Source organism: Phyllostomus discolor, chromosome 4 (genome assembly GCF_004126475.2).
Source record: "Phyllostomus discolor isolate MPI-MPIP mPhyDis1 chromosome 4, mPhyDis1.pri.v3, whole genome shotgun sequence".
Classification (NCBI taxonomy): domain Eukaryota; kingdom Metazoa; phylum Chordata; class Mammalia; order Chiroptera; family Phyllostomidae; genus Phyllostomus; species Phyllostomus discolor.
In genome coordinates, this window is record NC_040906.2 from 166,861,859 (window position 1) to 166,886,086 (window position 24,228).

The 24,228-nt window shown below is 36.7% G+C and overlaps 1 protein-coding gene and 1 long non-coding RNA gene across 2 annotated transcripts; both read right to left on the reverse strand.

Annotated features, from left to right (window-relative positions):
• Window positions 1–544: 544 nt before the first annotated feature.
• SESN1 (sestrin 1) lies at window positions 545–23,790 on the reverse strand. The gene is given in 12 exon segments (XM_036022601.1): window positions 545–1,705; window positions 2,343–2,487; window positions 4,057–4,247; window positions 4,870–4,945; window positions 6,546–6,657; window positions 7,695–7,719; window positions 7,722–7,844; window positions 12,230–12,472; window positions 14,206–14,388; window positions 15,208–15,408; window positions 16,171–16,236; window positions 23,554–23,790. Coding segments are annotated over 12 exon segments (1,554 nt in total). The 5' UTR covers window positions 23,656–23,790; the 3' UTR covers window positions 545–1,618.
• LOC118500299 lies at window positions 14,571–15,201 on the reverse strand. Its single transcript, XR_004902861.1, has 2 exons — window positions 14,865–15,201; window positions 14,571–14,652 (listed from the first exon to the last, which is right to left on the reverse strand). It is a non-coding gene; the product is annotated as an uncharacterized LOC118500299 (long non-coding RNA).
• Window positions 23,791–24,228: the final 438 nt, after the last annotated feature.

A 24,228-nucleotide genomic window follows, 5' to 3' on the forward strand; every position in this document is an offset into this window, starting at 1 on the left:
TCCTCATTTCTAATAATTTGTAGTAAGTCTATTTGAACTCTAACACAGTTCCAAAGGGACAAGGCATGGAACCATGCCAGTCATTTCCAAGATAAAAAGCCTTACTTAAGATCCCGAAGTCCACTTTCCTTTGTATACTTCAAGACATAATAACTTCAAGTCTGTTATTTAATAGCAGCCTCTCCTCTGAGACAGCATTATTTAAGTGTGAATCTACTTGGCTAATGAAAGTAAATAGAAACTCAGAATTGTTACTGACTGTGAAGTCATGGCTTTTTAAAGAGATTAAGACACAAGCCCTGGCTGGCGTAGCTCAGTGGATTGAGCGCGGGCTGGGAGTGTCCCAGGTTCGATTCCCAGCCAGGGTACATTCCTGGGTTGCAGGCCATAACCCCCAGCAACCGCACATTGATGTTTCTCCCTCTCTCTTTCTCTCTCTCTCTCCCTCCCTCCCTAAAAATAAATAAATAAAAATATTTTAAAAACCTACAAAAAACCTTGTTTTAAAAAAAAATTTAAAAAAGAGATTAAGACACAAATAAAATTGGAGAAAATTTATTCTTTATTGAAAAATACCAATAATACTGACAGACTTCAAAAGCAATTCACGCTTCCAGAATACAAAGTACTTAATACATTTTTTGAACCAGTTTGAATTTCAAAGTTACCATTTTTGTAAATCAAATTTGGTAACCTTACTAAAAATATTTTCCAGCTTTATTATTTAAGGAGTGCACAATCTTTAAAGTGGGGACAATGAGGTGGGCAGGAGCAGAATGCACCTGGGACTGTGCAGCAGTCTACAGCAACAGTTCCCGCAACTTCCGTGCTGGCAACAAAAATACTGCACAAGATAGCTGCCCTCCAGTGTCAGAGAATCTTGGGAAGCAGCGTATTAAGAGATAGCCAGCTTTTCTTATAATTTACACATTTTCACGTAAGACTGCTTTTTGAAGAAAATCTTTAAGAATGACACTGTAATTCAGTGTCTTCCAATAACCGAATTTAAAAAACAACTATAATGACAGAACTGAACTGTTACCTTCAAAATGGTCTTTGCTGAGCTATAAGTAATAATTCTATGCTTTTTTAGATGCAACAAAATTAACATGTGCAAGTCTAATTTGAAACCACACGAATTATGTATGTAGGCTCAGATAGTAGCAGTGTTCACTTTTATTACTAATAGCTTAACTGAAACAGCCTCTCTATTCATTCCACCAGCAGGAATAGCAGCACCAAGATCTGAAATTCTTTATGTAAAAAAGCTTATGTCATTATCCAAGTCCCATTCTTTGCATGCTCCAATTCTTGTTATCTTATTTAACATAAAAGCAACAGGATTTGGAGTTACTATTTGCTGTATTAAAAACAGTTGTACAGCATCATATTCTTCAAAAAGCAAAATACTGTGAATGGCAACCCTTCTTCACAGCTCTAAACTTGAAGCTGCCAAGCATTCACTGCTCGTGCCAACAGTGGTATTTCCACAGTAAAATAGCAGAAACTAAAGGAATCATGGCACAATGTATTTGAATTCTTTAATCTACCATTGGTCCTGGGGGCTTAGGACCTCCCCCTTGTAGATCATTCCATCATCTTTAATGGAGGGAAGGCATCAGGTCATATAGCGGGTAATGGCTCTCAGAGCATAAAGCAGTTCTGCTTGCATCCTAGCTTCTATAAGAAGCAGATTAACGTGAACCTGCATGTAAAACACAACATCATTTAAAGCAGTGTTATAATCATTTACAATCAGTTTTTCAGTGCATCTCATAAACAAACACCAAAAATCAAGTACATTTTCAGTGTGTCACTGAATAACTTAGAAATCTTGGGTTTATTGAACAGAATACCAATTTCTCAAAACAAAAGCTATTTGATGTTCTTTTTGAGCAGATGTTTCAGCTTATATTTATGTTTGACCATATCTCTTCTTGGAGGTTTGTTATATTTCAGAAAATATAGACAGTCTTTATTAGAATACCAATTTCCCCTGCCAAATCATCATTCAATAATTTCTATAGAGATGAATCAAAGACCAGACCAGATATTTCTATCTAAAAACAATTTGAAAGAGATCTTATAAAACAGTCTTCTTCCTCTTAAGTAATGATAGCCATGCCAACACTTTGAAGATGGGCTAGACCGCCTGTTCTCCCTGTCTTTACTCCTTTACTCTAGCATCATGAGGTTCTCTCCCCAGAGGCATCTGAGACAGCCATGCTGGAATGTATTCTGGATTGGCAGAGGTGACGGAAAGGTCTGAGATGCTTTAGATTAGGTGGAGACTAAGAATCACTGCTAAATTACAGAGTAAGCAAGCCACAATAAGTGCATACCTTCTCAGAGTGCTTGAACTGCCTCCAGAAGCTATCATACATTCTTTTAGTAACCTTTTCAGGAGTGCAAACAATAGTTTTGATATAAACTTTAAAGCTTCGATCCAATAGCTGGTTAATTTCACCATAGTCATAGTCATCATATCTGTTAAAAAGACAAAATGAGAATTCTATTTTCAATGTATAATCTGTTTACTTCTTACAGAAGTACAGACATCACTAGTAAATGCTATACCCCTTCTCCTGCTTTGTGTAGGCAGCTGTCCCCCCAAGCTAACAACTTTGCCACATTTAAATGTGAGTGGATGAGTGAGTATAAGGAGATAAGAAACAGAAAAGTTAGGGAGATGAACAAGAAAATTGCCAGCGCCCAAGCAACAGTACATATTTACAGTTATAAATAAATAACCATACCAACAAACATATTCTGGAAACAGAGTTTATGAATATTGCTGAAATTAAGAAATTAATCAGACAATAATGTTTAATATTGGTACTATTACATGATATAATTTGCAGTCCACCTGTGTAAATGAAAATAATTAGAATTATTTTTCTCACTTTCCACAAAGTTCTAAGTTCAAATGAATTAAAAAACAGGGGTAAGGCATCCCAGAGGAGAGGATGGTCTACAGAGGGCCTCACAGTGTCTATCACACTTAGGAGACACTGTTCTGCTTGACCATCTTGGCTTAAAAGGCACTACTATCTGTTCCAACCCCCTGGGTGATGATTTCTAGAACATCCAAGGGCTTAAATCTCCCATTTGGTTTTCAGTGGAAAAGGATGAAAGTTCTTGCAAAGCTGGTCCTAACCATTGGAGGCTGAAGTCAATAGCCTGACTACTGATAAATAGCAAGACTGAGTCTGACTTTACAGCTTAAAATAATCAAAGTACTGTGGCATGGAGTTTGTGTGCTTATGTTAGAAGGTGGTATACAATGGCTGCACTCCTATATAACATAATAATGTGGCTGAATACCTAACAGGACATGAAAGTTTTGCATTTTGATGAAGTATCATGGGAGTCAAGAGCAGCTTCAGAAGGAGCGTGAGTATAGCCAGAGGGATACAATAAGAGTACTAAGTTCAAAGAAGGTAGAACTAACTATTAGTTGTGTCAGGAAACAGAAGATGATACAAAGAGAAAAGATACCAAAGCTGTTCAATACAAACTTTATCTCTTTTCCTCTATGATTTAGGACCAGCTTGCTTGCCCACCCGCCCTCCCTTCTCTGGAAGCATATTGTCAATGTCCCTAACTCTCCTCCCTGCCTAGCTAGGAAACAGATCAAGCTGTAATAAATTGGTTCTCTGAAGCATAAGCATAAAATAAGTTACTGGATTTTTTTTTACATTACCTTTTAGTCCCCTTATACCTCCTTACCACCTCCCAGCAATCACCACACTGTTGTCCATGACCATAAGTCCTTTTTCTTTTTTGCTCAATTCCTCTACCCCCTAACTACACCCCCACCACTGACTGTCATCCTGCTCTCCATCTATGAGTCTGTTCCCATTTTCCTTATTAATTCAATCTGTTTGTTCATTAGATTCCACAATAAGATTAAAAGGTAATAAAACAATTTTTAAAAAAAGCTCCTGGAGAGGGAATTATTTCAAGTTTCTGTGTCTGCGAGTATATGTTTCCAAGTACCTGGATAATTTAGTCCAATTGAAAATACTTCTTTATAAACAGAAGAAACAGACTAACCTTATTCCAAACATGCAGTGAATATAGTTCCAAATAGCCCGTCTGAGCATTGAGGTATCAACATCTTTGTGCATTGCCATCGTATTATAAGTGAGATTGTAAGCAATGTGAAATTTTTCATCAATCAACTGTCCCACATCTGGATAAAGGCGATTTACCAAAGAATAACCATGGTCTTCCCAGCAATAGTCCTAAATACAGAGAAGAGAATGTGAATAATTAAAATGTGGCCAGTATAGTTTTATGCCTACTACTCTGCAGGGGAGTTTGGCTATCAGTTGAAATCCACTGCTGTTCTAGTACATTCCTAGCTCCCAGCTTCCAGTCAGATATTTTCAATTTCTATACTATAAAATACAAAAAATTCCTTTATAACTCAGCAAGTTTAAAAACCAATGGATTCTCTTCCCCTTACATACAGACCACTGTTTTCAGCTTTTTCTCTCTGTCTCCTCACTCAGCATCCAGAGGTGACCATCTCAGAGCCCACTTCTCCTTTTCCATTACTGCACCCATTTAAATAGTTCTCAATTTTTGTTTCAACACATCCATCCCTCGTTCCTTTCCTCCTGCTCCTTCTTCTGACTCTAGCTCTATTAACTAAGTCTCCTCATTTAATTTCTCCCACATTAACTCTCCTGCTTCCTTCTTTCTACTTCAAATGAAATTTTATAAGCCCCCACTCTATGTTGCTTCCATATACCTTTCCTAAAAACACCTATTTGATTTATGTAATTACTCTCTGGTCAAAACCTACAAACCTGAGCAATTTAAACTAATTTCCCACTAGTCGGAAGTAGGAACACTGCTTACAGCTCTCAGGAGCCCAGCCAGTTTCTTTATGATTTCTCCCTCACTATAACCTTTAAACCTAAGCTCAATTATTGCCCTGTTTATGATACCCATACTTTTGGATCATATCAACTATCTCAATTCCTAATCTCCCTTCATACAATTTCCAGCCCTCACAATTTCTTCAATTCTAATTTATTTCATGACAATTTCACTATCAAGTAGAAATATTCTATAACCTTTTGTGTCTATTTTTGTTCCCTTAAATAATCTTAGTTCCTTGAGCAAAGAAATAAAATCTTACAGTTCTCAAATATTTTCATAATTCTGGTAAAGTAGTTATTACTTAACACAGGTCCTTTACAATAATTGGAAAAGCTGGAAATATTAACTCATCTGACTTCAATATTTACCTACCTAAATTAAATACTTATACCACAGATTGTTTTAAAAATACCTTTAAGCTACAGTATACTTCTAATGATGGATTCAAAGCAGTCTTACAAAACTAGAACACAATAGATAAATCCATTTGCTAATTAACTGATGACTGTCAACTTTTATTCTGTTACTAAAGCAGAGGTGTCAAACTCATCTTCACCAGGGGTCACACCAGCCTTGTGGTTGCCTTCAAAGGGCCCAAATAATTTTAGGGCTGTATAAATGTAACTACTCCTTAACTGTTAAGGAGTTGAATTACATTCAGCCCTTTGAAGGCAACTGAGAGGCTGGTGTGGCCCCTGGTGAAAATGAGTTTGACACCCTTGTACTAAAGGATACAGCTACTGTCACTTCTGATGTGTGTTTGCAAATCACTTAGCACAGTATCATCTGCAAAACAAAGACAGAGAAGGAGCCTGGTATCCTGGAGGACCACCAGGTCCTTAAGTGTCCATGGATTCATTGTATATAGAAATGTCCTGGGGACATTTACTGTGTATTTAAAAGTTAATAATTTGGAAGCTAAGGAAACTGGACCACCAACAATAATTCTATTCCCTACATCACTAACTTTATTCACTCCAAGAGACACATGTTAAGAAATTTTGGAATAATATTTATGTGAATCCTAAGGTTTAAATTTGAAACCCTCAAAAATTCTCATAGCTTCAAATAGCATTCAGTTTGTATTTTAAAGGGAACTGGAACACTGTAATTGTCATGCTGTATTTTACTGTGATATCTGTATTTAAACCTATGTTTCACCTCTGATTTTCTTATCCTTTTCCCTCCACCCACATATAATGCATGATATGCTGAGGACATTTTCTTGTCCCTCAGACCTGGTGCATATCAGGGCATAAATCATCTCACTTTAACACTGAGGATCAATAGGAGAGGGGTACAAAAACCAATGCTATAAATGCTAGCTACGTTCAAATACAACTATTATTTATTATTTAGTAATATTAGAACTTTAAGTGAGCTTTTAAATGCATCATCTGGGAACCCAATCACCATTATCATTTTGTTTTATGGGTAAATGTGTTCTGAATTCTGAGCTACTGATTTATGAACTTTAACAATACAATAAATACACCTTCAACAATACAATAAATATACCTAAGGGAACTGACTATATATAGAAAAGTGACTTCTTTCTGCACATTTTATAGCTCTCAAATCCAAGTGGCTCTTATTTTAAGTCAAACTGAGTTATTTCAAACCGGTCCATGTGCATACAACATGTGATTTACCTGACTCGAAATGTTGGAACGTGCATCCCGTGTCTAGAGAAATCCTTATAGCCATAACTAGTATCCTCAAAGTGAGAGCTATATCTCTTGCTGGTGTCACTTTCTTCATCATCTGAAATAATTTAAAAAGCCACTGAAAACTTTCCGAAAACAGGATGCTAGTTAAAATTCGTTTTACATATGACAAATAAAAATAGAATAATCCTTTCTTTGACCCTGAGTAGGCAATATCAACTAAGATAGTCTTAAAACCATAAAGAGAAATAGCTTACTTACCAGTAAATTGAGTATAATAAAAGTAGATTCTCTATTATTAACAAATACTTGTGGTTAAATTTTTATGCTTTTCATTCAAACTCATTCTCTGTCTCCATTCCAATTTACAGATATTAGGTCCTACTTAAGTATATACCCAAGCATGAACACCCTTTGGATAATCTTTATGTTGATAACAAAATCAGCTATGCTCTAAAACTTTGCACTTGGATGGTTTTTTTTGAATGTTAATGTCCTATAATATATCTTATTTCTCTAACAGTTCAAAAGATTGTAGAAATGGTGACTAAAGGAAAGAGGTGTGTGTGGTATCAGCATTTTTACACTGTTTCCTGCACTGTTCTAAGCCTTTCTGAACAATCTTTATATTTAGGAGTTGATGAGATTATAGTTTCAAGTAAATAGAAACAAAACTTTTCCTCAAGGAAAAACTAACATCCAACCTCCATTTAGAGACTTACCTCATTGTATTGCATTTCCAGGTGTTTTTTTGTTTTATTTTGTTTTGTTTTTTTTTACAAATTGAGAACAAGACCCTCCACCTACAAAAGTACTGTGGCTTATGTTGTGAAGCTTGCTTTACCTGCAGTGGTCTGGAACAGAAAACCCGCAATGTCTCTGAGGTTTGCCTGTATACAAATTAGATTTTTTCCAAATGTCCTTTCTCCTAGCCCTAGAGCTATTTTCACTGTAACTGCCTTTCCAGGTTGCCTGCTTTATCGTAAGTAGGAACAACTATGCCATAGTCTCTCTAAAAAGAGATTACAGAAGAGATATTTAGATGATGTTTAAAAACTTTTACAATTTTCAATTAAAAATTGGTCTATTTTTTGTAAGCTAGAGAAATTTATGGTACGTAACAGTTATTTTTACCTGAAGAGAAAACAAACATGCTCTCTATCTTTTTTCTATCTCAAAACGTGAAGCCATCTCTCCTGACTTGCCTCTTCTTCATCTCTGACATTCCTGTAATTGCCTAATCTTTTCCATGAGGGCTTCAACCTCAAAGAAGGAATCACTTACCTGAGAGAAATACAATTAAGTTACATGTCTTAAAGATGAAACTTACGAATTTCATTTAAGGCTACCTCATAAGAATTTAGATTTCAACAGAATGTAAGAAAATAAATCTTATAATTTAATATATATAATAAATAAAAATTGGTTTTGGCCTATTACACATAGATATGCAGGTTTTAAAATATAAAAGTTATTTTAAGAACACGATCTGTTTTTACCTTAGAAAATAATCTCATTACTATTAATGCTGTTTCAAAGTTAGAATTTATTGTCAATTTAAAAACAGAACTGAGTATTTCAAAGTTAACTTCTACGTATGTAGTTTAAACAAGACACACCAAGTATAAGTGGTTTTGCATCAGTTGTGTACATTGTGCACATTGTCAACACATGTCCATCATAGTTAATTACAGTGATCAGCTCTTTCTTTCCAATTTACCAATTAAGAATGAAACATGTCTTTATAGGTCTGGGAGACATACACTTGACCTCTGCAAATGGGGCTGGCAGCTGTCACTTGCTGATATGACTACAGCAGTGGCACATTTGTAATGCCAGGTCTGAACACAGATGACCTGCCAAGTGGTCCTTGAACTAGCCAAACAATTTATACTTCTCTACCCTGCTGCTTCCTTACTATGAAACTGGATCAAATCTGTGGAAATTTATCTTATCAACTAGATATAGTAAGAACACCTTAAAATTTTAAAATCACAGTCTTCAAATACCACAAACAGTTGTTCCCTTTATAAATTTCTTTGCTAGGAATGTTCTTCCCCCTCCTCTTCCACTCTCTTCCTGGCTACACCATTAGTCCTTCAGGTGTCAGGTCGTTACATGCTCCTCCAGAGTCCCCAGTCCCAACCAGCCACCCTAACTAGTCTCAATAGCACTCTGCTCTTTCCTCAGAAAGCCAACCACGTTTGTGTTTGTAATTGTTATTGCATGGTACTGGTTTAATGTCTGCTTCCCTAAGACCAAACCTTTATAAGGGCAGGGGAGCTGTTTATTAGTATATATTAGAACTTTGCATGGTGCTGACACATAGCAGATATTCAAGAAATATCTACTGTGCCAGGATTGTGTGCACCACAATCACTGTGTTACAGACTGTCAGAATAATTCTATATTAAGAGAAATGGTATATTATTTGTATTTTATATTTTCACATGACCCTAACATTTACACCAAAGTGCCCTCCCTGTAACTAAGTACTTTCTTTCAAAATTTCATGGTGGGAATTTCATGGTGTTTCTATGATGTACTGATGGTTTTTCTGGTGCATGCATACATCTGTATAATTATTCACTGAGACAGGATCAGCAGCCAAACAAAAATTAAAATGGGGCTGAAATTTAAGAGACGACCCAGTATTGTTTTTTAATTTCAAGATCTCTGTCAACTCACATATCCCTCATTATGTAAATTTACCTATTTTGTTTACCCATTTTCCTCTACAAATAACACTGTTCAAATTTTAAGTAATTCTTAAATTCTTAGGTGAGATAATTCTTGATAGAAATAAGAGGAAAGGAAATAAAGTGTATTTCTTTTGCTCCTTGAAAAATCTGTTAAAGTTGTCAGTAGTGTAAAAAAAAGTAAAGATATTTCATTTTAATGTTAAAATGTTAATATTGTATGAGGGAATTATTATTATTATTATTATTTTTACCATTTGTATCTGACATGTACCTGAAGAATAAGCTACATCAGATTACTGTCAAGTCTCATCAGTGTGGGCCATAAAACTTCCAAAAGTAGCCAATTCAACACCTGAAAATAGGGAGCTTATCCAGTAGAGAAAATTTTTCTGTTCTTTATTATTTAATAGAAGGATGACTAAAAACAATCAAGTACTTTTTCTTTAGTCTTGTACTATATCAAAAGTGGGGAAGGACGACAATATAATTCCAAGCATCCTAGCAACTGACATTACTCTCCCTCAGATCATCTCATAATCTCTAAGCTTTGACAAGTGATCAGTGGCCACATGCAGACCTATAACATGAACCCCACTAGCTCAAGAGGGTGAAAATGATGGTCTTGGGCCTTGTCCAGCACAGCACATTGACCAACCTTGGGAAAATGATTTTCCTTCATGTGCTGATCTCATGGTATGTAATTGCTACTCTCTATTTAGCATCTGATAAATACCAAGTGCTGTAATAGGCCTTTTACCTCTTTAGAGATATTTTTCTTTTCTTTTGATGTTCAATGATCTCTGAACTTTTTAGTGGCCTCCTGACCCTCCAAAGGGTACCCACCTCTGCCTCTAATGCCTCAGAATTTCAGGGGTATTGACCTCAGACACCATTTTGCAGCCCACAGTCCTGTGGGAGGTGGTCTTTTGGATGGTTTGTAAGGAGTGGCTGTTGTCCAAGGCGTCAACAGATCAAAATCCTCCCTTCTTCCAACCTGACCTTGATGTTCAGCAGGGCCTCATTCTCTTGTGCCTGGCACTGCCCCTCTGCCCAGATCTGGGCCAGCTCTGACTCCAGGTGCAGCAAGATCCCATTGAGCTGTTCCATCTGTGTGGCATAGTGTGGCTCCATCTCCTTCAGGCAGTTCTCCAAACTGGCCTTCAGATTTCTCATGAGTCTAGGATCAATCTCGAAGGACTGGACCTTATGTCTCACTGTGTGAGTATCCTCTCAGCAGCTCCTATCTCAGTGGTCTGTGAGGGTGACCACTGTAGCACTCTCCTCAGTCTGCTAGGGCCAGTACTTGTCTAGCTCCTCTCAGTTCTTCCAAGTCAGCTTGTCATACTGGGCCCGGATATCTACCATGATCTTGCTGAGGTCCTGAGATTTGGGGACATCCAACTCCATGGTCAACCCAGAGTTGGCAATCTGGTTTTATAGACCATTTACTTCCTCTTCGTGGTTCTTCATGAAGTAGCAGCTCCTCCTTGAGAGCCTCAATCTCTGTCTCCAGCTGCAGCCAAGTGATATGTGTGTCATCAGTGACCTTTCAGAGCCCATTGATGTCATTCTCCAAAGACTGGCGCATGGCCAGCTCTGTCTCATACTTGACTCTGAATGTGAGGCCAGATGGGGCAATATCAATCGCAGAATGATGAGGGCACGTCCACAGAATTTGCAAAGATCTGAGCCCTCAGGTCCTCGACAGTCTTGAAATAATGCCCCCAGTTTCTGACTTAGAGTCCCTTCTTGTCCAGGTGTCCCTGGATTCTCCTTCCCAATCTCTGATTATCAGCCTCTAGGCTTCTCACCCCCTCCAGGTAGGAGGCCAGGTGGTTGTGCAGGCATTGCATAGTTTCCTTCTCGCTCTGGATGTCTGCTATGCCTACCAGATCCCCAGCCATCCCTGCAGCCCAGGCCCCCAGATTCCCAGCTGCCCTGCATGCTGGTGGAGTAGAACATCAAGATCCAGGAGCCCGAGCACCAAGCATCTGCATAGATGCTGGTTGTGCTGCTGGCCGACTGGTCCCAGTGGCTGGGCCTGAAGAGCCCAGGGTCCAGTAGTTTGTAGAGAAGCTGGAGTGGGTGCTGAAGCTCATGTTCAGGGAGAAAGGCAAGAAGCCAAGACTCAGGTTGAAGCTGCCTAGAGATGTTTTATTTAAACCTCACAATAACCTTGTATTGACCTTTAATTAGACATGAAAGAACAGAAGTGCATAGAGGCTAGATAACTTGCCCACAGTCAAATTTATATTAAAGGCAATTCAACCCATCCAAATCTGTTTCAAAGGAATAATACAACTGAGAAAAATCTGTGAAAAGTATGCAGAAGGCTATGATGCTGTTTCTGATTTCTTTTTGGAAACATAAAATAAACCTTTACACTCTATTGCAAAAGAATGCAGAGGGAATTTTGACTCATTGTATACAGGAAGTAAAATTCAACTTGTTCTGAGAAATATAAAAGCCAGAAAAGAAGGAATAGAGGTGAAAGCATTTTAATAAAATTACATTGCTTTTATATTATTTGTATCAAGTTAAACATGAATAAGAATTTAAAAGGAGAAACTTCCCTGACAAGAATAATTAAATCTTCTAAAAAGATACGCAATTAAGAAGCCAGTCTCTTTTGTGCAAAAGGGAAGAAAGGGATGTGATTGGCATGTAGGAAGTTACTGCCACCACTAGCACTATCTCAGCACCCCCACTCCCATACAGTAGCCATCCTAGTAGTAGCTGGCTCTGATGGGGCATATCTGATAGCTCCTGATCCTAAAATTACTCAAGTATAACTTCCTAGAAAGTCTTATAATTGTGTATATCCTTAGTACTAGAGTGGTGCCGGACATCTAACAAACTCAATAAATACATGCTGAATGAACCAGATATAGTGACCAATTAAAAAATAATAAAAGAGCAATTATTGTGATTAGCCTTATGACAATCCTGTAACAAATAGATACTTACTGAAACATTTCCTGCTGAGGTGACCTGATTCTCTTCCACATTGTGATTGCCATTCGTAATGTCACAGATGCAGTAGTTACTAACAGAAGGAGGTCTGAATGTGTGGCCACCATCACAATGAATTTCTGGACTGATTCCACAGCCAAATGTGAACGAGGCAAGAGAATGATAGTGTGTGAGGAGAACTACTGCATGTACCAGTTCTGCAAGGGACCAGCTGTGCTCTTCAGCTTTTAAAAGTTGCTTAGGGGGGAAAAAATGAGATATTTTATACTGGGGTATGGTGTTGGTGAAACTATATAGTTCGTCTTGGTATTTAATCTACTGAAAACAAAATTAGTCATTATACAAAACCTTATATAAAATAATTTGAGACACATAGAACCCAGAATTTCTAATTTTTATGAACATGTATTCACCAGTAGAGCTTACATAATCTTGTAATGACACATCATCATTTTTGATTTTCTGAAATCCTGATTTAAAAATATAACAGAGTTCATTTTTCAGTAAAAGCATATTAAAAACAGTTGCCATATTTCACATATTAGATTATGAATGGATTAACTATGTTCTTCAAAGTTTCAAACCAAATATAATTTGTGTTTAAAGGGGAAGCTACTGTATAAAATATGCCTATATGTGAAAATTCCTTTATTATCAGGCCTCCTCAAGAATTTTTAAGACAGTGGTCTAAACACTTGACTCTGAATATTCCTAAATCAAATTAAATTTTCAAAATTATGACCAAGGTAAAGTCTACAATTCTTCAAAGTTTTATAATCTGTATCCCTTCTGCTTATCTATTCTTGTATAATTTTTCATTACTACACAATATAATAGACATTGTATTAATCACATTCAAATCTTATTTTTCTTGATGTTTCAATTATGTAACATTATCTAAAATGTTCTATAAAACAGATAAGAACAAAAAGATGTATTTTCAAGACTTTCTCTTGCATGGTAGATACTTTTTGAGAATGTCAACCTACTTTTATTCTATTATCTTTTTAAATAAATAGAACCAAAAGGAAGTAGTTTAAGATGATATTGTGAAAAGATATAAAACAAGAGGCCACTTCACAGCTATCAGAATGGCTAAAATCCAAAACACTGACAACACCAAATGCTGACAAGGATGTAGAGCAACAGGAATGCTTATTAACTGCTGGTGGGAATGCAAACTGGTACAGCCACTTTGGAGGACAGTTTCTTACAAAGCTAAACATGGGCTTACCATCCAACCCAGGAATTGCATACCTAGTTATTTACCCAACTGAATTTAAAACTTAGGTCCACAAAAAAAATCTGCACATGAATGTTTGTAGCAGCTTTATTCATAACTGACCCAAACTGGAAGTAACCAAGATGTCCTCCAATAGGTGAATAAATAAACAAATGGGTGATACATGCACACATTAATCCATTTTCTCAGCAATAAAAATAAATGAGCTATCAAGCCATTTAAAGGCACATAGGAACCTAAAATACATACTGAGAAGTGTAAGAAGCCAGTCTGAAAAAGCTATATACTGTATGATTCCAAGTATATGTCATTCTGGAATAGGCAAAACTATAGAGACAGTAAAAAGATCAGCTGGAGGAGTTTAAAGGGAAGGGGAAAGAAATGAATGTGACTTTTAGAGCAGTGAGACTGTTCTGTATGATACTGTTATGGTGGATACCTGACATGCATTTGTGAAAACCCATAAAACTATACAACTCAAAGAATGAACCTTAATGTAAACAATAGACTTTAGTTAATAGTAACATAATAATACTGATTCATTAATTATAAAAAGTGTACCATACTAATAATGCTAGTTATTAATAATAGGAAAACTTGGCTGTGTGTGTGGGAGGGGGAGGCTAAGAGGGTAGAATATGGGAACTGCCATTTTTCTGTAAACCTAAAACTGTTCTAAAAATAATCTATTAAAAAAATTTAATGGTCCTCTAGATATATTACTTACCTCAATGTGTTCTTTGGTAATAAGCCAAGGTCTATGGGCTAACAATTTGTTGAGTTCTCCTAAATTTTGTAGTTTTTGAGGAGCATTCTCTAAGCCATTAAGCCACTTGGGGTCCCCACCAACATGAAGGAAATCATTTACATGGAGGTTCACTAAGTAGGAGCACTGATGTCTTGCTGCAGCCTTAAGAGAAAACAAAAAGATTATTCTAACTATAATAAAATCTTGAATTACAAATCCTTTTCCTTTACAATGTGCAAAACAGCTAATTAAGTTTCAAATTTTCCTAAACTATAGAAATGAAGTTTTCATACAGTTTAAAAATTCATATACCATAGAAAGCACCTCAGAAATATTTTAATAACAAAATATTTGATAAAAGTATTGCACATTAGAAACCTTATTTATATACAACTTTCAGAAACCTCAGATTAGAAGAAAACTTACCTGGCTGGCGTAGCTCAGTGGATTGAACGCGGGCTGGGAACCAAAGTGTCCCAGGTTCAATTCCCAGCCAGGGTACATGCCTGGTTGCAGGCCATAACCCCAGCAAACTCACAGTGATGTTTCTCTCTCTCTCTCTCTCTCTCTCTCTCTCTCATCTCCCTCCCTTCTCTAAAAATAATAAAATCTTAAAAATTAAAAAAAAAAGAAGAAACTTAAGGTGCCAACCATAAAATGATGGGATATTTACAAATTGAATAGGACTAGCACTACTTATATAATGTGAACTATTTATATTAGTGAAATAGATATTGTTCTACTTTATTCTCTTACTATTACTCTATTATTATTATTCTCAAAAGTATGTAAATACATGTTTCTTTTTCTGTTATACTTGAGAATATTCTTATTTATAAGAAGGAAAAACAGATACTACCTAATAGAAACCCAGGTAGAAATCACAATATAAGTATCTATCCCTGTTTTTAAAGTATTAATCATCTCTTAAAAAGATTAATAAAGTAACCAGGCAGAATTCTTCACTGAATGTTCACAAACCATTATTCCGATGTAGTGCCGGTAATGTAGGGGTAATGGCCCATCCATCTGCAGTAGATAGTGTTGAGTTTTTAAGAAACTTTCCAGATACTGTGGGTGAAAAACCATCACTAATGTAATGTTATCCAAACGACCCAAAGCAGCAAAAGAATCTGCAAATAAAGCATGCATCTGTGCGTCTTCACTCCCAACTTGAAGAATCTGTATAAAAGAGGGAAACCATGGTTATGTACTGAAAATCAGCATTAAAGAAAATATGCTTGCACAGCATTCTGTGTCATCTAGAAGCAGACTAAATTTGTCTTGATAGAATAGAAAGGTTATAATTCTACAAATTTAACTCAACTGGGAGCAGATAGAAGAATAAACAGTCACATATTATGTAGAAGGGAATAAACAACAAAGGCTAAACATTAAAGGCCATCTAGATAGCCTGCTTGCAGATTTGGCCAGAATCCAGATAAGCAAATTTAGATTATCAAACTTGCAATGCTTGCAAGCAGATACTAAAGCCCTTCCTTACAACAATGCCTATTCTCAATTTAAGGAGAACCAAAATTGACTAAAGCAAACAATCTGTAAACAAAGTATAAAGTATTTATATACTTAAAATTAAAGATCCAGTCAAGCATTGATGCCAACCTGTGGAGATGGTTAAGACCAAGTAACTCAGCTATGGGCACACACCTAAATATCATCTAAATATAATCAGACGGATTATTATTGGTCAAAACAAGTCTTGCCTTTCCTTGATTAAATATGGGTGTTAGAAATACTAGAAATCAACATGACTACAACAGCTTTCCAATCCCACAGACTCACTGCCAAAGCATGATGATTAATTGTGACCACTCTGCATAAAACATGTTTTTCACTAACAGTTATTCAGATGCCAAGATGTGGGTCAAGAAAGCTTTTCCTTAAAAACACACAGTTCACTATTTACTTTCACAAACAACATACCTCCTTTTCTGGGATAAATCTGCTTGGTCCGTGTCCTAGTGGTCGAGGAATTCTAATTCCAAGTTCCTAGAAAAGAAAATTACACCATCTCAGGCCTCTAGCAGTAAACAACATGAACTGAGGCTACAGGAACGAGGTGGGAAAACAACTAGCTGAACAGAGACACGCTTGTTTTGGTGGTTTGTTTTCACGGCCATATATACATACCAGCTCCTCTGTTTGCATCACATAGCTGACAACAGCTCACAATATGACTCTGACTAAAAACAATGAAACCTGTTTCACTTAAACCAGAGTTTTGCATAAAGCACTTGGCAAAATGTCTAGAACAGAAAGTTCAGCACATAGCAGCCAACCCTGTGGACTGTCAGTGATACAAAATCAGCCCAGTGTGTTTGTACATCCAAAATACAACCAACCGAAATATCAATTTCAGTGCATCTTGTCAGGAAATGAAAAAGCAGTAACCTCTACCTAGATATAATACTAATTATACTTCTTTCAGTTTAAGATACCTATAATCAACAGTTCACAATAATAACAGAAATATTATAACAAATAAAAAGTTGTTTAAATCTACAGAAGAGAAAGTACTCTAGGACATGTTTTCTCTGTGGTTGAAAAAACAATTTTAGAGAAATTAACTTTGTTGTGAGCCTTAAATTAAGTTTTTTTATTTATAAGATGTCATCAACCTTGCTCATATTTTAGGGAAGTTTAAGTAATTGAGAAATATATGGTTTTCTGCTTTTTGACATAGTGCATCTAGAATTCTGTACCTGGAATCAAGAATTCTATACCTTAAGTGACACTGTAGTGTGATTACCAAAAACCAAAAAATCTACTCTTAAGACTTCCATTCCCGGCGCCACCCCCCGCCCCGCCAAATACAGTACGTTTATAGAAACAAAATCAAAATAATTCAACCTTTTTATTTTTGAGACTCCTCAGCCTGGTATCTTAAAAATTCTTAGCATTTTAAGATTAACCCTTGCTTAGATACAAATAATATACAAAATTACATACAAATAGCATTTCTGCCCTCTCAATACTGCTTCAAAAAGTCCTTCATGATATAAACCAGACACTTTCCTTTTAAAGAAAGAAAAAGGGGGGGGGGGGTGGATAAAGAAGGACATGTGGCAGCAATTCAAGAAATTTGGTCCAAGTGAATGAAAACCTTTCAAGCAGAATGGAGTTTTAAAAATTAAGCAAGCAGGATAAAATTGAAGAGAATCTTTATTAAGAGAACTCAGGATTTAGATTCAAAGTAAGGTATATTAGACAAATGAATCTGTAATATATATGTATTACAATACATATATATGAAATATTATTCAAATAATCTTGTATTGGAGGTCAGTGATTTCTTAATCTGGTTATTCCACACTTACATTGAAGTCAGGATTGTTCTAACAACCATACACTTCATTAGAGGAGGCACACAGTTCACCAGATTTTGGATGTGTCTTAATTTTAATCTTACAGTAAATGCAAGAAAAAATCCACATTCCTGCTATTCAATATATCATCTTGGTATAGCTGCAGCCATGTATATAAAATGATGACTCTATTAGCCTTTTTAACTGCTGAATTTCTGATCTAATTACACACAGTTCAAACAAAATATACTGGGTAAAACTTTAAGGCAAAAATCAGCATTTACCCCTTCTCATTCCTTTACTATCTTATTTAAACAAAATTCATTTGGAGAAAATATCCATTTCAAGAGTTTATTATTCTTTTATAATAAGAGACATTACTCTTGGGACTTTAGTATATAAAAAGGTGGCATGTCAAATGGAGCACAGTATTCAACAAATGATCTTGGGACAACTAGATAGCCACTCAGAAAAAAATGAAGTTTGAGTTCTAAATCATACTTTACTCCACAATAAATCAGAACTATGTATTTTTAAAAAAACCCCACTGCAGTAGAAAACATGCATGAAATAAATAGGCCAAAGAATGTCTCAAAATCCAAGTCATAAAATATAAGATTGATAAATTTGATGCAAAAATACTTTCACATGGGAAAAAACAAGCATACAAAGTCAAAAGCAAACAGAAAATGGAGACACATATTTGAAATTCATATATCAAAGGGCTATTTTTTTTAATACATAAAGACTCCTACAAATCAATAAGAAAACCCCAATAACCTGATAGAAAAATGAACAAAGAACACAGACAATTCAAAGAAAAGGAGATACAAATGGCTAAAAAAAAATAAATAACAATGAAACAACTGCAACTTAACTATACCAAGATACCATTTTTCACCTAAAAAATAGCTTAAAATCAAAAAGTTTGATAACAGGCTATGAAGAGGGCATGGAGAAAATATCATTCATTCTTTATACAATTCTGATGGAAGTATTTTGAAGTGTGGGAAAAAAGATCAAGAAATACATAAGGAGTATAAATGACTACAATTTCTAGGGAGGGCAATTTGCAATAATGATCAAAATGAAAAAGTCACATACCCTTTGAATCAATAATTCCATCCTAAACATTAACTTACAGTCATATAGGTTACATATGTGAAATATTACATGTAAAAGGACAATCACTGTAACATTGTTTTATTAGAACAAGATAGAAACCTAAGTGCTCATCAACAGAAGACTATTTAAATACAGTTTAGTATGACCATAGACTGAACAGCAATTTTCAGTATTTTTCATTTCATGGCACACATAAACTAAATGCTAAAATTCTGTGGCACACAAAAAAATATGTATTTTTTGCTGCTATGACAAAAAATAGATATAATTTGGATTCATTCATACCTGATAGCTATTGTTGTGTTGACTGTTGTCTGATATCTGACAATCTAAGGGACAAGAGGTCAGTGCCTGTGACTATACAGTCAGGTACTGCATGTTTTAAAAATTCTTGTGGCACACCAGTGTGCCTCTTGCACACAGGTTGAAAATCAACGGACTATAAGAACATGCAGTCTTTACAAATGAAGTGGTTCCATACAGGTTGGCTTTAAGAGATCTCCAAGATATATTATATGGGGGCAAAAAAAGCAAAGTGCATAATATGTATAATTATGTTACTCTTTGTAAGGAGAGGGCAAAAAAAACTTGCCAATTCTATTTCTAAGACATATTCTACAAATACATTAGCAGCATGTAGATAGCATATACAAAGTTTTTTAATGAGACTAGATTGATTACACATAAGCCTTAAATAATATGCTGAATTGTATTATTTTTGTTTTTTTATACCAAATGTATAGTTTATATAGCAAACTATTATAAAACAATAGTTTTATAATTCTAAGACAGTTAATAATGCTTGAGAAACAGAATATTTTCCTATAGGTATGGCAAGGGTCTTTCTCAATAGTCCTATGTAATTCTCAAATCCTTGTAAGTTCATTCCTACAGCTGTAGGGATTTAGTGGCCATATCAGTATCACTATCTCCCCTCTTCCTTGCTTTCATCAGACAAATTCTTTCTTCCTGTTCCTTTAGAAATATTCTTTTATTTTTATTATTTTAAAGATTTTATTCATTTATGTTTAGAGAGAAGGGAGGGAGAAAAACATCAATGTGTGGTTGCCTCTCAAGTGCCCCCTACTGAGGACCTGGCCCACAATCCAGGCATGTGCCCTGACTGGGAATCAAACCCAAGACCCTTTGGCTCACAGGCCAGCATTCAATCCACTGGGTCACATCAGCCAGGGGTAGAAATACATTCTTTTAAAGTGAAAAATGATGCATTTTAAAACAGGATATTAAGGAAAACCAAACATTTTTGGAAATGGATTATAGATCCCTATGCTAATAACCTCTTAGTGTAAGATCACATTCATTCCTTGAGGTACCAGTCTAGCAAGAAAGCTGAATCTATAAAAAAGAATAGAAAAACTGGGAGGGGAGGGGGAGTGAGGGAGTCTCTGACATGATTTCATGTTTTACCTAAGGCTAGTTCTAAGTAAAATAGAATTTTACCCAAGCTCACCCTTAAGCTACCAGGGTCAATTTCCCACTGAGTTGAAGAGGTTGTGAGATGTTTTGTGCCATTCTGTAAAAGCAGAAAGGGAAATGATAGGAGAGAAGAGAGGAAGTGAAAGAAAAGATGGGGGAGGGGTAGGAGATGGACAGAGTTTTAAAGAGCAAGTACTTTCAAAAAGAAAGGGACAATATCAAGATTAATGTAATAGGGAATATAGCAACTGTTGTTCTAGACTTCACACAACTTGTTCTCCTATATTTGGAGGCAGGATTCAAAAGATAACCTTTCTCTCTCTCTTAGTTAATAGACTAGGTATATGAGAAGGATACAAGAACATGATATGATCTTTTTTTACTTAATTTCATGCCCAAGAGAGACAGAGGGTTGACCTGGGGTGCTCTTGATGAGCCATGAGATTGCATCACAATTTATCCCAGTCCAGATAGTAGCAGGAAGCAGATCACTGATTTCATCTAGCCTCTCATTACACACAAATTAAGTTCTAACTTCTGGGGAAAGCAAGCAGGTGACAATTATCTTGAAAACAGCCAAGAAGTCTGATTCTAGAGGTAGTGTTTTTTTGACCCTTAGATTTTCTGATACCTTAAAGGTCCTTTTAGTTACCACCATTATTATACAATAGTATTCTAGATTTCTAAAAGGTTAAAAGTTTCAATTTTCTGAACATCTTACTTTTGAAACACTGCTTTTGCTAGTCACAGGACAAATTAGTATCCTATTTTCTAACAGGTGTTTATAAAAAAAAAGGCACTGAAGGTTTTCAATGGGGTTATCATAAACCAAACTAAGTGGATTTCATAACTTCCTCAAGTTTACTTCAATAATGACTTCATCTATATCTGTAAGCAACTGAATTATAGACTATGATCAAATTTTGACCAATCTAGATTCTAGGAAGCAGAACTGACAACAAAAAGTAGCCTTTTTGAAAAGCAGATGTAGATGTTAATCACAGCATAAACGTCATTGGCTCTTGGTGAAGGTGTGGCTGGAAAACACTAACATGGGAACTAACAGTCCTCTCTTCAACAATCCTCCTAATCAGCATTTTTGAAAGAGATAGCAACAGCTTCCACTATCAGGACATTGCTGCAAATCTCTGACATAGTATCATTCTTGTATAATACTAACACACTAACTTTCACACTGAAAATTCTTAGCCAATGTTGACAGTGCCACAGAAAGACTATAATTCACTGTATGTATCACTGTATGAAAGTACTGTTCTAATGAGATTTTAGACATTTGTTAAACATATATTTATGAATCTATCTGTAATATGAATATCTGTAAGTGAAAGAATGAACAATTTGCCACAAATGCAATATGAAAGCATTTGTTGGTTTATGGCATCTACCTACTTGCAAAGCTACTTAAAGAGTAAAAACACTCATATTATTTGAATCATATTTTTCTCACTGCAGCTGGTACATTTTAAAGCTGTACAGATGTTTTAATACTGATAACTACAACACTGATATTAATTGGAATATGTGTTTTTTGAAGCATTTCAACAAGGAATGATATACTGTGTAAAAGTGAAAGTTCCATCCCACTGCTCCTCAAGAAGAATCATTGACTATAGATGGGTGCTAGTCTTCTGATATTCAAAAATTTTATATAGAAATAAAGAAATCCAGAGTGTTATAAAGAAATATTCCTACTATAAGAAAATATGCCAGTATTGCCTTTAAAATTGTCATTAACTCGACTAAGGAATTTAGAAAGTTCAGGTGCCTCATTTTTTAGTATGTGGTCTTTCACGAAACTATATTCTAGAAAAATAAACACTCACGACCTCAAAGTACAATACTAGATTTGTAAGGCTGACTTTGGTCCTAAATGTGCCCTATATTTTAGTGAGGAGTTTCATTCCAGTAAAGTGTTAATATAAAAGCATTATGGAAGTTTACCATTTGAAAGAGTTCTTTTGTAAAGTAAATTGTCCCTATAAAGCATGGCTTCCCAATTTATCTTCTCACATGTTAGGTGTGTTAAAAATTAAATACAACTATACAAAGCTTCCTGGTTTCCTGAACACAGTCCCAAGGGCACAATCCCATGGGTAATCAATGTGCAAGCTAAAATGTATCTCTCTACCTTCCACTTTACATGGCTATATTTAGAGAGTCTAGACCTGGGCAAGAACCGGGATTCTGCAACACAAATATAACCAGAAATAACAAATCTATTTAGGTACAATATTTGGGGTTCACTTCTTAAAATGAAAAAAGATCTGTATGGCTGCAAACAGAAACTGTAAATGATATTTCAACATCTTCACAGTGTTTGTCTTTGGTCAAGTTTCCAAAGCAAGTTATAAGACACTTTTTTTAAGGTTGTTGTATTAATTGCAAACAAGGAGCATATTATATATCCATGAGTGTTAAAATCTAGAAAAAAAGTATTTGCTGTTACACAACCTTCAAGACAAACTGTCTTCATTTAAGTTTCTATGAATATACAAGTATTCTCATAATGTATATCCCATTTAAAATACTATGAATGCTAAAACTGAGCCATGTTAGTGGGCAAAGCTTCAAAGAAATTACTTCGTATTTTGATTTCTTGAACTAAGGCAATACAGTATTCTGATTTCAAATTTTAATGACTATTTCTCTACTTTGGTCCTTGTTACTTTCTGAATCAAAGCCTTTCAAAGGTTCAAAATTTAAAATTATATTAGTAACACTCAAATGGTTCCCTATTTGCAACTACTTAGTAAACATACAAAATGTTACAGTTAGCTCTTTCTGAAGGCCAATTCAGATTCAAAAGGGAAGGTAATAAACAAGAGAAAATGTGCGTAATGTCACGGAGGTGGCAGGACATACCTATTCTAGGCAACAGCATCTTTTAACGGACTCAAATGTATTATTTTTTTCTTTCTCTTTTTTAAGTAGGAGGCAAAGGAAGTGAGGGTCACTGAATAATCTGGTTTGACAAGACTCTGAGGAGGAGAAAAAAAATCCAGTCTGTTCTACCGTGAGACTAGAGCTTTGTAAGGTTTCTGACTTGTGGAGACTTGTTCAGAAGGCAACGTTATTTATGTTTGGAGACTTCCATTTAAATGACCGAGACAGCTGTTTCCTCTAGCCTCAGCAGTTTCTGCTCAGGGACTCGTGGTGGAAAACGTCTCCCCACCCATCCATCACAGGCCGTCCCTTCACCTGAGCGGACACAAGCCAGCAGGAGATGCCTCTGCCGGGCTGTCGCTTCAGGGGGCTCCCTCCTAGAGGGGCATTCTCCGAAGCTGTCAGGGTGAGACAGTGGGGAGCAGCACAGCCACCAGGCAGCCCCGGCAAATGGACCGGGTACCAACCTACCAACCGCCTGCCCGGCCCCTCCCCCGGGGCACCCGCCCGGCCCGCCGGCCCCTCGCTTGGGTACCTCTTCCTGGCCGTGGCCCCCGCCACACTGCTTGCAGCCAAGCAGCTCCGAGACGGCTAGTGAGGCTGTGTATGCCTCGTCTGCGGCGGTGGCCAAGCGCATGTCCGACGCGGAAAGGGCAGCGGTCGCGGAGAGTAGCAGCCTCGGTGGTTCGGAGGAGGATAACGCTGAGCAGCCGGCCGGGTTTTGGGCTTTAGCGCCTCAGTCAGCGCGAACAGCGGGGACAGAGCTGCTCGGAGAGGGGCGGGGCGAGCAAACAAGCCGCAGGGCCCTGCCTTACGGTCACTCCGCTGGGTCGGAGGCCACGCACACCAATTAGAAACCGCAGCGCCCGGAGCCCCGCCCCCTTGGCGCGGAGGGGCGGGCGTTGGAGAGCGGTTCTGACGCGGACCCAGCGAAAACAACTTCCAGAGGCCCAGCTCCCTAAAACAGCTGATTCTCAGGTCCAGAACAGGCTCTGTCGGTTGGGAGGTGAGCTAGCTCCGCAGCGTGGGCCCTCGGGGCTTCATAGAAAGGCGATCGTGTCCCTGCCCCCTTCCCCCACCCCCAGAATACCAGCAGCAGATGGCCTGCCTTCTCTCCACCCGCTCGCGTCCATTCACCTAGACTCTAGGTCCTAGAGCCAGACAGCAACCAACACACTACCAGGAGGAATCAAGTTCGTTTTACATTTTA